The sequence below is a fragment of the Macaca nemestrina genome, chromosome 1, assembly GCF_043159975.1.
Source record: "Macaca nemestrina isolate mMacNem1 chromosome 1, mMacNem.hap1, whole genome shotgun sequence".
Classification (NCBI taxonomy): domain Eukaryota; kingdom Metazoa; phylum Chordata; class Mammalia; order Primates; family Cercopithecidae; genus Macaca; species Macaca nemestrina.
In genome coordinates this window covers 216,689,391-216,705,938 of record NC_092125.1, presented here as the reverse complement: position 1 = coordinate 216,705,938, position 16,548 = coordinate 216,689,391, and the positions used below count along the sequence as shown (strand labels likewise).

General features: G+C 51.9%; 1 protein-coding gene across 2 annotated transcripts in view; it reads left to right on the top strand.

The window, feature by feature from the left end:
* Nucleotides 1-443: 443 nt before the first annotated feature.
* LOC105483139 (peptidyl arginine deiminase 6) overlaps nucleotides 444-16,548 on the top strand; it is a 29,500-nt gene continuing 13,395 nt past the window's right edge. The window contains exons 1-7 of one of the 2 annotated variants that reach the window (XM_011743822.2): nucleotides 444-617; nucleotides 1,316-1,493; nucleotides 3,951-4,023; nucleotides 8,116-8,183; nucleotides 9,547-9,664; nucleotides 10,780-10,905; nucleotides 16,369-16,547. In XM_011743822.2, the coding sequence (XP_011742124.1) occupies nucleotides 502-617; nucleotides 1,316-1,493; nucleotides 3,951-4,023; nucleotides 8,116-8,183; nucleotides 9,547-9,664; nucleotides 10,780-10,905; nucleotides 16,369-16,547 (858 nt within the window). In that variant the 5' untranslated portion in view covers nucleotides 444-501. The remainder of the gene's footprint in view (nucleotides 618-1,315; nucleotides 1,494-3,950; nucleotides 4,024-8,115; nucleotides 8,184-9,546; nucleotides 9,665-10,779; nucleotides 10,906-16,368; nucleotide 16,548) is intronic. The other variant, XM_011743823.2, reaches the window with a different exon arrangement.

The window sequence follows — 16,548 nt, the reverse complement described above, 5'->3', positions numbered from 1 at the left end:
CCAGGAGACGCACACCCTAGAACTAAGACCCTAGAGCCTGGGCATGCTGCCACACACTGCCATCCTGACCACTCCCATCAGCTGCTCCCAACTGCCCTCTGCAGATATTTGCCCCGACAGCTTCCAGCTGAGTCCTGCAGCAACATGGCCAAGTTGACCACTCCAAGGCACCGACTTCCCAGAGCCCCTCCTCTTCCCAGCTGAAGGCCAGGGATGCCTAAGTAACTGGCCTCAGACTCCCCTGGCCTGCAGCTCTGCCGGCACGAGCTGCCTGATAAATTGGTGATGAAGGGGTTCTGATGCCACCTGCTCCCCCGACTCTCAGTCACCAGGAAGTTCTGAGAGGGAAGATCAGTGCCACCTGGGCAGCTGCTGACCCCTCCCTCTCTTAACAAGGGGGTGGGCTGCACAGGCCTGGGCTGCATAACAGGGGAGGACAGGGTGAGCCCTGGGGCATCTGAGACTGCTGTGCCGAGAGAGGGCTGTGGCGCAGGCCTGAGGATGGTCAGCGTGGAGGGCCGAGCCATGTCCTTCCAGAGTATTGTCCGCCTGTCCCTAGACAGCCCTGCCCATGCTGTTTGTGTGTTGGGCACAGAAATCTGCTTGGATCTCAGCGGGTGAGATGCTGAGAGCTCTGCCAGAGCTGGCAGACAGAGGCAGGCAGGCCTGGGACCCAGTCCCCTTGATCTGGGAGTCGGGGGTTATTTCTCTAGCCTCACTGTCCTGCCACATCTTGGGAAGCCTTGGGTCTCTAGCGGGGGCCTCCCAGTTCCGACCACTGCAGGACTCTGACTCAAATCCTGCCTCTGCCCTGTAGCAGCTGCCATGGACTCTTAGCGAGCCAAGCGCCTTGGCCTCTCTGTCCCCCTGTGTGTGAAACCGTGGGGAGGCTCGTCCACGGGGGGCTGTGAGGAGTGGGCCAGGGAGACTGCGAGATGCTGGAGCCTGCAGGTGGAGGTGACTGACAGCAGGGTCATAATACAACCTCCTGAGTCCCTTGCCCTGGTCTTTTTCCTTAGGGGGATCCTTTGTGGCTCCTCCCTTCTTGGGAGTTGGGTGCTTATTACTAAGATGTAGCTGTGGTAACTTCTGCAGTGTTGGTAGCAGGGTGGGGTTTGGGCTGCAGCTTGTCAGAGAGCAAACACTGGGGTCCTTTGGGAGGGGGTGGTGGGAATAAGGACCCCAGAACACTCTGCCTCAACACCCTAAGGAGAATGAGGATTTGGGAGCCGTCCTCTCCCCCATGCCAGTCATCTCCTAGGCTGAGAAGGCGAGTGAGTGTGCCCTGACATGTGTCTCTTACCTGGCAAACCAGATGTGCCCCCCAGAAGTGCCAGTGCTTCACCATCCATGGCTCTGGGAGGGTCTTGATTGATGTGGCCAACACAGTGATTTCTGAGGAGGAGGACGCCACCATCTGGTGGCCCCTGTCTGATCCCACGTACGCCACAGTGAAGATGATATCACCCAGCCCTTCTGTGGATGCGGATAAGGTAAGCCTCAGGGGAAGAGGTGAGGGGCATCTTCCAGGGATGGGAGCTAACACAGCAACTGGGGCTCCCTCCTGGCTGCAGACATGACTTGAGCCTGTGAAACACGTTGTTTTGTATGTCTGATCTGATCCAGTGTCTGCAACAGACCAGTGGGGTGGGCACGCCATGACCCCATTTTACAGAGAAACGGAGGCACCTAGAGAAGGTGCCCTGCCAAGTCAGCAACGAGCAGAACTGGGATTCAAGCTGGGCGTGTTCGTCTCAGCCATGCGAGCCCCCCCCCCCCGACGGTGATGCTGGGCTGGCTTCCGACCTAGCCGCGCCACAGTCTGGCTTCAAGGTGTTAGCAGCGTAACTCAGACAGGCTTTTGGTGAAGGCAGCTCTTCTGGATGTGGAGACTTGAAAGAGATGTAATAGCTAAGGCGTCCTAAATGCATGCTACATACCAGAGAGCTTGGATCATGTTCTGGGCTGTGGGCCTCTACCATGGCTTTATTTTTTTTTTCATTTATTTTATTTATTTTTTTGAGAGTCTCACTCTCATTGTCCAGGCTGGATGCAATGGCACAATCTCGGCTCACTACAACCTCCGCTTCCCAGGTTCAAGCGATTCTTCTGCCTCAGCTTCCCGAGTAGCTGGGACTACAGGTGCCCACCACCATGCCGGGCTAATTTTGTATTTTTAGTAGAGACGGGGTTTCTTTCACTATGTTCGCCAGGCTGGTCTCGAACTCCTGACTTCAAGTGACCTACCTGCCTCCACCTCCCAAAGTGCTGGGATTACAGGCATGCGCCACTGCGCCTGGCCTACCATCACTTCACATATGAAGAAACTGAGGCACAGAGTGCCGTATCTAAACCTAAGCAGCCTACCTAGAGTGGGATAGACCCAGGATTTGAGCTTAAGCCAAGCGTGTACTCTTGCCCCTGGGTAAGCTGTCTCCCTAACGGAGTGCCTACGGTGGGGAGGTTTCCCTCCACCTTGTACACAAGGGGGCAGCAGTGGTCTCCTGTGGTAGAAGCAGGTGGCTCATTCAGGGCAGGAGTGTTCCACTTTGGTTGCAGGTGAGAACCACAGGACCTGATAACATCAATACCCAGGCCACACCCCCTCTACCAATTAAAGTGGAACCTCAGGGCTAGGACCCTAGCCTCCGGTTTAAAGCTCTCCAGGTGCCCCCAATGCGGGGCTGGGGATGAGAACCATGATGGAGCAGTTCAGGACTGGGAGAGCTCTTCCTCCCTCCCGCTACACCCTGCAGGACCTACTGGAGATGTCTGCTGCAGAGGAGTAGGGTACACACCCACCTGCACTGTGTGCCCAGGGCAGGCAATTCCCCGAGAGGCAAGTAGTGGACTTAGATAGCAACTGAGCATCTCTGGCAGGGTGTGGTGGCTCATGCCTGTAATCCCAGCACTTTGGAAGGCTGAGATGGGCAGATCACCTGAGGTCGGGAGTTTGAGACCAGCCTGGCCAACATGGCAAAACCCTGTCTCTACTAAAAATACAAAAATTAGCCGGGTGTGGTGGCAGGTGCCTGTGATCTCAGGTTCTCAGGAGGCTGAGGCTGGAGAATCGCTTGAACCCAGGAGGTGGAGGTTGTAGTAAGCTGAGATTGTCCTACTGCATTCCAGCCTGGGCAACAAGAACAAAACTCCATTGCAAAGAAAGGTATCTCGGATAAGAACGGAGGCCACAATAGGTCCCAGTGGAACTCCAGACTACCTGAGAACCATTCTCTGCCCAGGGCTTGGCCTCCAGCACCCTCAGGAGTGGCCAACAAAGAACCTTGACCTTGGAGGACTAAAGCTTCTATTTAAGGACGGGGTGGATCTCTCATAATCTCTGGCCAATGGTTGGGTCTCTGGTTCATGACCAAGACCTTGTGGTCAGGGCCAGTGGCTGGAGTGCAGGTCTCTTTCTAAAAGCATAAAGTAGAGGCGGTGTGGGACACAGGAAAGACTGAGTTCCAATGCTGCTTCCCCACCTGGGTGTCCTTAGCAGCTTAAGCCACCAGAGGCCTGTTTCCCCACTGTGCACCTTATGGAGTAGTGGATGGGACCTGGGAGGGTGGGGTTAGCAGGGAGAATGTATAGTGTGGTTTCAAACTTGGGCTCTAGAGCCAGGCAGCCTGGATCTTAAATCCCTTTGAGTGGTATGGGGTAAGTCCCTCGATCCCGCTGCCATCAGGGATACAGCTCTCACCTGGACAGGTGGTTGCAAGCCTGGCTCTCGACAAGGTTGGCGTTGGGGGTCATGGCAGGTTCTAAGTCCTCGGGGGACTGACTCAGCCCTAAGCGCAGGGCTGTGGTCCCTGTGCCAGCTCATGGTGAGACTTCAGAAGCTGTAACACCAGACCAAGGTCACAGGCCTAGACTCAGCACATTGCCTGGGGCTCTGTTCCTGGTCCCTCCCCTTCAACACCGCCTGTGGGTTCGGAATGCTGTCTCCACAGGTCTCCATCACGTACTATGGGCCCAATGAGGATGCCCCCGTGGGCACAGCTCTGGTGTACCTCACTGGCATTGGTGAGTGTTGCTCCAACTGGGAGCCTGGGGCCCAGCCCACCGCTGGGGTGGGGGAAAGGGTGGGATTGCAAGAGGAGCCAAAAAGGATTCTCCCCATAACAAGATGCTTCCTGTGGGCCCCAGGAACTCCTGAACAAACTCCTAAATGGATTCATTTGAGATACCCACTCACACGCCCTCCTTGACGTTCAATCGCTGCTCCATCTTCATGCACTGCCGACCTAATTCTGAGAATAGAACAGCCAGAACTTCCGTGTCGCTGCCATCTACCCACCTACGCCTGTCTGGTGCCTACCTTCTTCCTTTGTTACAGTTGACGTGTCTGGTCCAAAGTTAATCTTTGCCTCACTAGATCCTTTCTTCTCATTCAAGAACATTCCTTTGTCAATTCTTACCAATGTAAGAAGCTGCCACCCTTCCCCGCTCTCTAGATCACCCCCATCAACTCAGGAACAAGCTCTATAACATCTACTTTTTCTTTTTTTTTTTCTTTTTTCTTTTCTTTTCTTTTTTTTTTTTTTTTTGAGATGAAGTCTTATTGTCACTCAGGCTGGAGTACAGTGGCATGATCTTGGCTCACTGCAACCTCCACCTCCTAGGTTCAAGTGATTCTCCTACTTCACCGGCTGGGACTATAGGCGTATACCACCATTCCAGGCTAATTTTTATATTTTTAGTAGAGACAGATTTTTGCCATGTTGGCCAGGCTGGTCTCGAACTCCTGACCTCATGATCCACCTGCCTCGGTCTCTCCAAGTGCTGAGATTATCAGGTGTGAGCCACTGTGCCTGGCCACAACATCTCTTAAACCTGGTTCTTGGGTTTGTGGGTGTTTTTTTGTTTGTTTGTTTTTTGTTTTTAAAGATGGAGTCTAGCTCTGTTGCCCAGGTTGGAGTGCAGTGGTGCGATCTTGGCTCACTGCAACCTCTGCCTCCCAGGTCCACGCCATTCTCCTGCCTCAGCCTCCCAGAGTAGCTGGGACTACAGATGCCCGCCACCATGCCTGGCTAATTTTTTGTACTTTTAGTGGAGATAGGGTTTCACCATATTAACCAGGATGGGACTCGACCTTGTGATCCGCCCGCCTCAGCCTCCCAGAGTGCTGGGATTACAGGCGTGAGCCACTGCGCCCAGCCTATGTTGTCTTTTAAAGTCTGTTCTCCCACCTCTGTTCCTGAGGAGCCATCTGTGTCCTCAATTTCTCTAGAATCTTCTCAAATTAGACACCTACCACCAACGGAGTTCTTATAGCACTCTAACATCTACAACACTAAGTTTTTGGTTTGTGTGGGGTTTTTTTGGGTTTTTTTTTTGTTTTTTTTTTTTTTTTTGGTCTTGTTGTTTTTGAGACGGAGTCTCACTGTGTAGCCTAAGCTGAACTGGAGTGAAGAGACACGCTCATGGCTCATTGCAGCCTCAAATGATCCTCCCACCTCAGCCTCTCCAGTAATTTGGACCATAGGTGTTACATCACCATACCTGTTTAACTTTTTATACAGACATAGGTTTCCCTATGTTGCCCAGGCTCTTCCCACCTCAATCTCCAGAGTAGCTGGGACTACAGGCATGCACCACCAACCCCAGCTGATTTTCTTTTTTTGTTGTTATTTTTGCCCCCATAGAGAGGGTTTTACCATATTGCCTAATGTGGTCTCGAACTCCTGACAAGTGATCCTCCCGCCTCAGCCTCCCAAAGTGCTGGAGTTACAGGCGTGAGCCACGTACCTGCTGGTGAGCCACGTACCTTCTTAACACACTTGAACGCTTCAGGGATGTTCAACTTATTTTTCCTCCTGCCTGTTCCTTCTCAGAACACTTGGGAGCTCAGAGGAGCTCTTCCTGGTCCTTTGTCCCCCTGCTTTCAATCAGTGAAGTGTCTCGAGCTCAGGAGGCTGGTCACATGGCTCTAATGTTACCTATGGACAGGCTGCTCCCACAAACCCGACTTGGATATTGCGTGATCAGCATGATCGCTTGGGTATCTGACAGATGTCTGAAATGCAAATGAATTCTCTACTCCTGAAAACCTGTTTTTCTAGTAGTCCCTCCATCACAGTAGCGGGTAGCTCCATCCTTCTAGTGTAAACCTTGGCATCACCTGACTCTTCTTACCCCACAGCAGTCTGAATCTTGTGAGTGTTACCTGATGTTTCGCCGGAATCCAGCAACTCATACTCCCAGTGTGCTCGCCCTGGCTCGAGCCCCCATCCTCTCACCTAGGTCACAGCCCAGACCTCCCAGTGGGGTTCATGCTGGCACCCTTGCCCTTCTGACTAGACCTCTAGCCTTGATCCAGCAGCCAGAGTGGCACATCTTTAAGTGGAATATTGGATAACTCCTTCCTACTGCTTCCATGTTGCTTGGATTAAAGCCAAAGTCACTGCCCACAAAACTACACAAGTAACCCTGGGCTGCCTCTGTCTTTACCACCTGTGAATCTTCCCCCTGCGTCATCCTCCTCATTCTGCTCTGGGTGCTGTTGGTTACACTGATCCTTGGCCTTGCCACCTTGGGCTTCCTATTTCCCCTAATGGGTCTTACCCTAGATGTTAACCCAGATTTTCTTGCCTCTTTCAGGTCTCTTTTCAAATGTTAACTTAGGCTTCCTTGATCATCTAAAACTGAAACACCCCACTCCATTCCTTCTCCCATATCCCTCAATGATTATTGCCATTAAACTGATATATCTGCTTGCCCCTCCCCTGGTGCACACATACGTGCTCATGTAAGCTCTAAAGAGACGAGGTCTCCGTCTTGCACGCTGCTAGATCCCTAGGACCTGGGGCAGCCAAGTTCGCAGTGGGCATCTGGTCCCTGAGCATCTGCTGGCCAGGTGCTGATGACGTAACAGGAAACAAGTCCCACATTTGTGGCCCTGATGTTCCAGTTAAGAATCAGGATGTCAAATAAGAGCTGTGAACAAAAGACCACACTAGAGCCACATGGTTGTCCCCTGTGTGGTGGAACGGATGGGAGCTGGTATGCTAAGGCGGCGGGGCAGTCCCTATGACAGTACCTGGGCAAAAACCTAGATCCTTAAGTGTGTGTTTGTTTTGTGTGGGGGGGAGGGCGGTTGTTTTTGGGTTTTTTGTTTTGTTTTGAGATGGAGCCTCACTCTGTCACCCAGGCTGGAGTGCAGTGGCATGATCTCTGCTCACTGCAATCTCCACTTCCTGGGTTCAAGCGATTCTCCTGCCTCAGCTTCCTGAGTAGCTGAAACTACAGGCACCGGCCACCATAGCTGGCTAATTTTTGTATTTTTGGTAGAGACAAGGTTTTGCCGTGTTGGTCAGTCTGGTCTTGAACTCCTGATCTCAGGTGATCTGCCTGCGTCGGCCTCCCAAAGTGCTGGGGTTACAGGCATGAGTCACCGTGCCCAGCTAATCCTTAAGTTTTAAAGGGGCTTAGAATTGTCACGTATTGAAATTTTTTTTTTCTTTTTTTAGACAGAATCTTGCTCTGTCACCCAGGCTGGAGTGCAGTGGTGTGATCTCAGTTCACTGCAACCTCCACCTCCCAAGCTCAAGTGACACTCCTGCCTCAGCCTCCCAAGAGGCTAGGACTACAGGTGCCCTCCACGATGCCCAGCTAATTTTTGTATCTTTGGTAGAGATGAGGTTTCACCGTGTTGCCCAGGCTGGTCTCGAACTCCTGACCTCAAGTGATCTATTCACCTCAGCCTCCCGAAGCGTTGGGATTACAGGAGTGAGCCACTGTGCCTGGCCATATTAAGACTTTCCTATGTCTTGGAGCATAAAGTTGTCCAGAAGGCTAGAGAGGTAGACTTTGCAAGTAAGAATCACTTGGGTAGAGGCCGAAAGGCATGAGATGGCATGAGGACCATGATGGGCTTGTTTTGTGAGTTCCCGGGAAGTTTGGGGTAGACATGTGACTACTTGGACCTCTCTAGGCTTGCTGATATGAAGTTTGAAGCTGTCACCTTTGAGGATGCTTTCTGCTTCTAAACTGATAGCATGCCAGAAAGGCTGGATGCCCTGATGCCAGCCTTGGGCAGCCCCGCAGGAGATACCCTGTAACTTTGAGGTTCCATCTGGCAGGTCTAGGTGGCTAGGACACCCTTTTCTTTTTCAGAGGTCTCTCTAGAGGTAGACATCTACCGCAGTGGGCAAGTTGAGATGTCAAGTGACAAACAGGCTAAGGTGAGTCTGCCAGCAAAAGGGGGCGGGGAACGGACCCCTATAAGCCAAATCTGCCCACAGGCTCACTTGCTCTGACCTTCCTAGTATCTAGCCAAACTGCTGTAACATTGCTGATGGATTAGATATGGGGGGGGCGGGGAAAAAAACTGTCATGGTACAAGTCAGAGCTGATTAAATTATTTTTCTTTTGTGAGGTTTTTGGTTTTTGTTGTTTTTTGTTTTTGATGGAATCTCCCTCTGTCACGCAGACTGGAGTACAGTGGCATGATCTTAGCTCACTGCAACCTCTGCCTCCCAGGTTCAAGCAATTCTTCTGCCTCAGCCTCTCAGTAGCTGGGGTTACAAGCGTGTGCTACCACACCTGGCTAACTTTTTTTTTTTTCCTTTTGAGACAGAGTCTCACTCTGTTGCCCAGGCTGGAGTGCAGTGGCACCATCTCGGCTCATTGCAAGCTCCGTCTCCCAGGTTCACGCCATTCTTTTTTTTTTTTTTTTTTTTTTAGACGGAGTCTCGCTCTGCCACCCAGGCTGGAGTGCAGTGGCCGGATCTCAGCTCACTGCAAGCTCCGCCTCCCGGGTTCACGCCATTCTCCTGCCTCAGCCTCCCAAGTAGCTGGGACTACAGGCGCCCGCCACCTCACCCGGCTAGTTTTTTGTATTTTTTAGTAGAGACGGGGTTTCACCGTGTCAGCCAGGATGGTCTCGATCTCCTGACCTCGTGATCCGCCCGTCTCGGCCTCCCAAAGTGCTGGGATTACAGGCTTGAGCCACCGCGCCCGGCCTAGGTTCACGCCATTCTGCCTCAGCCTCCCAAGTAGCTGGGACTACAGGTGCCTGCCACCACGCCTGGCTATTTTTTTTTGTATTTTTAGTAAAGACGGGGTTTCACTGTTAGCCAGGATGGTCTCAAACTCCTGACCCCCAGTGGTCCGCCTGCCTCAGCCTCCCAAAGTACTGGGATCAGAACTGATTAAACCTCTACCTCACTAAAACAAAACTAGAATATCTGGCAACTCTAGGCACATGTCCTACCCTGGTTGTGGAGTCTCCTAGACGAGAGGATTAGCTGCTGCCGCCAGGTGGTACATCTCTTTTCCAGTTTGCCTCATTCCTGATTCTCTGACCCTGAAATATGAGGTAGGTAACTGGTAACCCCGAACCTAGCTTCTTTCCCTTCCTCTTAGCCTCCTTACCTGATGTTACCTTCCTGTGTCTACAGATTCTTGACCTCACTGGTCCTGTTCCATGGGTCCCTGTGACCCTGGAGAAAGGCTTAGCTGGGCCTTTCTGCTATGAGGTGGCATCCGAGAAGCAGAGGATTTACTTGGCTCCTTCCTGAGCCAACGTTCCTATCTCATTTGCAGAAAAAATGGATCTGGGGTCCCAGCGGTTGGGGTGCCATCCTGCTTGTGAATTGCAACCCTGCTGACGTGGGCCAGCAGCCTGAGGACAAGAAAACCAAGAAAGTGATCTTTTCAGAGGGTAGGACCTCAGACTGTCTCTGCCTTTCCTTCTGGGTCTCAGCCTTTGCTGCCCTGCTTCTCAGCAAATATAGATTCCAGACTAATTTTCTCCACCCCCGCCCCCTCCCACCACCCCACACACCCTCTTCCCCAGTCCCCACGCCTGGGCTGATTAAATCTTTTGTCCTGGGTTGTAGATGTGTAATCGGGAAGAGAGGTCACATGGTGCCATGCAAAGAGCACGGGTGGTTACAAACTTATTTCCTAGCTGTGAACTTGAGCACACTACCTTCCCTGATCTTGTTTCCCTATTTGTAAAACGGGGGTGATACAGTTGCCCTCCCAAATGTATCAGTTGGCTGACAAGACTAAATGAAGACAATAGGGGTATATGCCCTGCTTTCTAAAAAGCCTCTCGTAGTCTGGGCCCGGAACTTTGGACTGTCTTGGGGAAAAATTGTCTTGGGGCCGGGTGCAGTGGCTCACGCTGTAATCCCAGCACTTTGGGAGGCCGAGGCGGGCGGATCACGGGGTCAGGAGATCGAGACCATCCTGGCTAATACAGTGAAACCCCGTCTCCAATAAAAATACAAAAAATTAGCCAGGCGTGGCGGCGGGCGCCTGTAGTCCCAGCTAGTTGGGAGGCTGAGGCAGGAGAATGGCGTGAACCTGGGAGGCTAAGCGGGCAGTGAACCGAGATTGCGCCAGTGCACTCCAGCCTAGGTGACAGAGCCAAGACTCCATCTCAAAAACAAAAAAAAAAATTTGTCTTGGATCCTGACTTGTGGTTGGGACCAGGGTTCTGGGTCTTAGCTATAGAATGGAATGTCTTGGTTCCTACTGAGGCTGGAGGTGAACCCTCACTGAACTGATCGAGGTAGGCCCTGTTCTGTTTGTGGGGACCATAGGGTAAATGCCATCCTCCCTCAAAAGGAGGCCCTGGGGTTTGCAGCTTGCCTGTAACCACCCAGAACAAGCAGTGAAGTGGTGATGCTTCAGGCCTGGGCCCTAGCGAAAGGCAAGGGGTCCTTGGTGCTCTGTTCAAACTCCCGGCCCTTCTCTACTGCTCCTCCCTCCACCCCCAGAGTGCTGGCCTCCAGACATTCCTTAACCTTTGCTTTGTCTTTTGCCCAGAAATAAAGAATCTGTCCCAGATGACACTGAGTGTCCAAGGCCCCAGCTGTATCTTAAAGAAATATCGGCTAGTCCTCCATACCTCCAAGGAAGAGTCGAAGAAGGCAAGAGTCTACTGGCCCCAAAGTGAGTGTTCTTGTGCCAGCTCCAGCTTTGCCTGCTCTCGACGTGCCAGGCAAGTTGTGCCCACACCTCCTCCCAGCAAGGTCCCCGGCAGAAGCCTGCTGGAGACCTAGAGCTGCAGATGAGAGGCTACTGTGGCTGTACTTGTGTTTCTAGGATTCTCTGGCTGCCACCTTCACCATAGGCTAAGTCTGTACACATGGGTGAGTTATTGCACCCCTAAGCCACTTTCTCCACTTGTAAAATGGGGGTAGCTGTGCCTTCCCTGCAGGCTGGAAGAGGAGAGAGACATATTAGCTGAAACAGTAGCTATTGCCTTACACAGATTAGATCACAGCTCCCAGTGACTCTTCTCAGGAGAATCCATCTTCACTCTAAACCAAGATCCACTATGTTAAATTCCCAGAAATCCGAGGCTAAAACCTAGAGTGGCGGCCATGGTAGCACCTGCATCCCAGCCACCATGCCGTCCAGCACCCATCTTCAGCCCTCCTCTCGCTGGGAGGCAGGTAGCACACCCTATTCTATAGATGGAGGACTGGTTAGGAGGTAGACATGCCCAACTCCAGCAAGAGCCTTGTGCGTCTTTTGACTTTCCTGAACTGACTCGGTACTTAGCGTACCTCTAAATCTCTCGATGACAGCTAGCTCTCTGCTTCTGGAGGGACATGCCAGCATGCTTTTTGGGGTTTTGTTTTGTTTTTCTTCTTTGAGACAGGGTCTAGCCCAGTCACCCAGGCTGGAGTGCAGTAGTGTGATGACAGCTCACTGTAGACTTAGCTTCCTGGACTCGAGCAGTCTTCCCACCTAAGCCTCCCAAGTAGCTGGTATGACAGGTGTGTGCCACCACAACTGGCAATTCATTTTTCTTGTAGAGATGGGGTCTCACTTTGCCCAGACTGGTTTCAAACTCCTGGATGCAAACAATCCTCCTGCCTTGGCCTCCCAAAGTGCTGGGATTACAGGTGCGAGCTACTGCACCTGGCCCAACCTGCTACCTTCTCTTATAAACCATGCTTAGCTTCAGCTGGGCAATGCAGAGAGCCCTGTGGTCTATACTGTGCCCGTTGTCAGAGGGCACCATCTCTGTTGCCAGCATTGGAGAGTATTTCTGCCACTTCCTGGCCTGCACTCTGGGGCCTTGGCTTCATCTTCTACTCCATCTCTTTGGCAGACCATAGGTCACAGCTGGATTTCAAAGTAGCCTGGGATTAGCCAGGAAAGGTAGCCCAGCTTGGACGTGGCCATCTTACATGTGAGCTGGAGTGAGCCTAAGAAACCAGAGGTCTGGGTCTAGTTCAGGCCACAAGGGCTACTCTGGCCCTGGGAAGCCTACCAATGCTGAAGTAGGTGGATTAGGTCAGGCAGGTCTTGGAGTCCGACAGTTCATGTAGCCTGCTAAGGATGCCATACATCATCATGTGGATCATAGAGAACTACTGGTTTCTTTGACAAAGCATATTCAGGCTGGGCGTGGTGGCTCATGCCTGTAATCCCAACACTTTGGGAGGCCGAGGCAGACAGATCACCTGAGGTCAGGAGTTCAAGAACAGCCTGGACAACATGGAGTAACCCTGTCTCTACTAAAAATACAAAAATTAGCTGGGCATGGTAGCGGGCATGCCCACCAGCTACTCGGGAGACTGAGGCAGGAGAATTGCTGGAACCCGAAAGGCAGAGGTGTTGTAGTCAGCCCGAGATCACGCTACTGTACTCCAGCCTGAATGAGACTCAAAAAAATAATTTAAAAAAAATTATTCAATAATCTAGGGGCTGGGCACGGGGCTCATGCCTATAATCCCAACACTTCGGGAGGCCAAGGCGGGCAGATCACCTGAGGTCAGGAGTTCGAGACCAGCCCGGCCAACATGGCAAAACCCCATCTCTACTAAAAACTACAAAAATTAGCTGGGCATTGTGGTGTATGCCTGTAATCCCAGCTACTCAGGAGGCCAAGGTAGGAGTGAACCCAGGAGGCAGAGGCTACAATGAGCCAACATTGCACCACTGCACTCCAGGCTGGGTGACAGAGTACAACTCTGTCTCAACAAAACAAAAAACAAAAAAGCTTATTCGACAATCTAGGGTAGGGCAACACAGCATGTTATGTTTTAAAGGTCCTCCAGGTGACTCTGAAACATGCTAAAGTTTGAACCACAAAAAGAGCAAAAGAGTCTGAAAAGTTTGCAGAGGAATAGAAAGCCAGAATACAGGGTTCTAGAAACAGGCTGGGTGTGGTGGCTCACACCTGTAATCCCAGCACTTTGGGAGACCAAGGCAGGAGGATTACTTGGGCACAGGAATTCAAGACCAGCCTTGGCAACACAGTGAGACCCTGTGTCTCTAAGATAAAAGATTATTTTTGTAAAGAACCCTGGCCAGGTGTGATGGCTCATGCCTGTAATCTCAGCACTTTGAGAGGCCAAGACTGGTATATCACTTGAGGTAAGGAGTTTGAGACCAGCCTGGCCAACATGGTAAACCATCTGCTAAAAATACCAAAATTAGCTGGGTGTGGTGGCGCTAGCTTATAATCCTAGCTACTCTTGTAATCCTAGCTACTTGGGAGACTGAGTGGGGAGGATCATGTGAACCCAGAGGCATAGGCTGCAGTGAGCTGACATTGCACCACTGCACTCCAGCCTGGGTGAAGTAAGGCTGTGGCCAACCCTGGCAAACGCTGTTGATAGACTAAGATGCCTAAGTCACAATCCTCAGAATGGCAGTCATTAGTGACTGATAAGAGCGGTGAAAAGTCAGGTTGAAATGGGTAGGCACAGTAAATCTAGGCCATGGAAAGAATCCTCGGTAAAGGGAGACTTGTGGTAATTATGGGGGGCTGGCATGCAGTCGAGCGTGTCTGAAGCTGGTAGTACATGGGCAGATGTGTAGCTGGAACTGATCCAACACGGATGGGGAAATGGATCCTAGGGGAAGATCTGAGAAGTTTGCAGAGGGATAGAAAGCCAGAAGACAAGGTTCTAAACAGGCTGGGCATGGTGGCTCACACCTGTAATCCCAGCACTTTGGGAGGCCAAGGCAGAAGGATCGCCTTTAGGACTGTGGAATACAGGCAGGTCTGTGGACAGGAATGAGACAATAGTGTTTGAGTAGTGTTGGTGGCTTGCCTTGAGGTCTGGTCATAGCCTGAAATGAAGCCTTTGGGTGTGATAGTTTTCTCCAGCTCCTCAGGTGCAAGAATGAGCTTTAAAGACCTGGTGTGACCAGAATGGAGGTTTTCCAGGAAAACAAACTAGAAAAGGGTTTGGGAGTGGAGTGGACAGTGTGCATAAGAGAGGATGTAGTGATGGGTTTTTGAGCTCTGAGAAGAGTCAAAGGGAAGTGAGGATGAAGGGTGGGGATCGGTAGGAAGATCTGGGACTGAGACTTGGGGACTCCCTGGGGTGGGAGCATAGGTGAGTTAAACAGATCGGAAGGCACTGAGTCTGTCTTGGAGGTGGCATCTAGTCTGTGAGGACTGAGGGCAGGAAGGGCCTTCCAGGCAGAGGCAATTGTGCGTGCCTGGGTCGCAGGGCTTCTGGCCTCCCTCATGCTTCTTTTTAATGGGGACAACAAATGCCTGCCTTGAAGGGTCCTGAGGATGTGAGGCCACGAGCCTGAAACACCTACCAGAGCTACTAGCAAGGATAGTAAGCCCACAGCGAAATGTTAGCTATGCTTCAGCTTCACAACAAACTAGCTATCAGAAGGTCCCCCAGAGGGTCAACCACAGGACAGCCAGCCAGTAGCGGCTTGTGGCACACAGACAGTGACCCTCTCACCCTTACTGCCTGGTGGTGAATCACCCTTGGGTGGAATGGCCACAGGGAGCCCAGGTCCCCGGAACAGGAGCAGGCCCTAGGTGTGTAGAAGTTCTTGGGCTGGGTGCCGTGGGCCGGCCGATGCTATAGCAGGTCAAGAGGGCTGTGTCTGCACTAGGAAGCTGCAGGGGTTCCTGGGATTGCCTTGTCTGGTCTTGCCCCATGAGGCCTGGCTCAGGGTTTGTGAAGCCTCTAGGTAGATGAGAAGCAAGAAACCAGCACAGGAATGGTCCTGGTGGGCCCAGTTCCCTCACAGCCAGCAGCAGGACTGAGGCTGGGCCGGTAAGCAGCATCCCCAGGGCCTCCAAGGAGGAGCTGCAGGAGAACTGCAGAGTCCATCGGGAGGGCTGCTGGGGCCCGGACCCAGGACAGCGCCTGACCGGCGGCAGCCATGGCCACAGCTGCAGCCATCTGCTGGCACGTTGGAGGAGCTAGAGATGGAGGCAGCTGGCAGTGCTGTGCAGAAGGTCTGAGGATGCTACAGTTCCTGGATCTCTTGGGGTTCTGGTGGCCAAGGTAAATCTAGCTTAGGATTCCCTGAAAATAAGTCACCTGGAATCTTAAGCAGAAACAGCCATCATCAGGCCTACAGCTGCCACATCGGGAACAGATAAAGAGGACAGGCCAGGAAAGAGGGAGTTCTAGTGACCCAGGTGGGGGAGAAGCTTGGGTCAGGGTAATTTCTGGCCTAGAAAATGGACAGACTTGGGCTGGGTGCAGTGGCTTATGTCTGTAATCCTAGCACTTCGGGAGGCTGAGGCAGGTGGATTGCCTGAGCTCAGGAGTTGGAGATCGGCCTGGGCAACGTGGTAAAACCCCATCTCTACTAAAAATACAAAAAACTAGCTGGGCATGGTGGTGCACACCTATAGTCACCTACTCAGGAGGCTGAGGCACAAGAATCGCTCGAACCCGGGAGATGGAGGTTGAAGTGAGCCGAGATAGTGCCACTGCACTCTAGCCTGCTCAACAGAGCAGGACTCCATCTCAAAAACAAAAAAACAAAAAACAAAAACCTTAGGATCTAGTTAGCAAATGACAACTACCACGTGTGGTCAACCTCCTTCTGATCTCTTCTGTGCATGGTTTTGTATTGAATGACCTAAAACTAGGAGACAGTCTTAACATGTATAATCATAAGAACACTTGGTTTCCTCAGAAACCTTGATGGAGGCATAATCCATTCAATAAATGTTTCTCACTGACCTTTCTAGCATCGGTAAGTGTCTGATCTTTTTCAGATGAGGCTGCTGAGCCCAGCCTGGGAGAGTTTCTCACCTTTAGGACTTTATGATATTATCACAGGAGTTGGATTCATGGCTCAAAATACAGAACCACTTACCCTGAAGCTTCATACCAGGCAGGAGCCTTGAGAAGGCATCACCTGAGCTCCAACTCCTGGTGTGTGATAGGTCTTCAAGGAACATTGGTAGAGAACTGGCTGTTGCTTGTATCCAGACATCTGGTTGTCTACCAAGCCCTGAATGCTAGAAACAGGGACAGCCAAGCCAGTTCAGCTCCAGCCCTCCTGGAATTCACAGCCTTGCCTCTGATACGAGGAATGAGCTGGTTACCTTGACCATCAAATGTGGTGACTGACATCAGGTTACTTCAGTGGCTGGTCCATCCCTTCTTTCTCTCCTAGAAGACAACTCCAGTACCTTTGAGTTGGTGCTGGGGCCTGGCCAGCACGCCTATACCTTGGCCCTCCTTGGGAACCACTTGAAAGAGACCTTCTACGTTGAAGCTATAGCGTTCCCGTCTGCCGAATTCTCGGGCCTCATCTCCTACTCTGCGTCCCTGGTGGAGGAGTCTCAAGACCCGG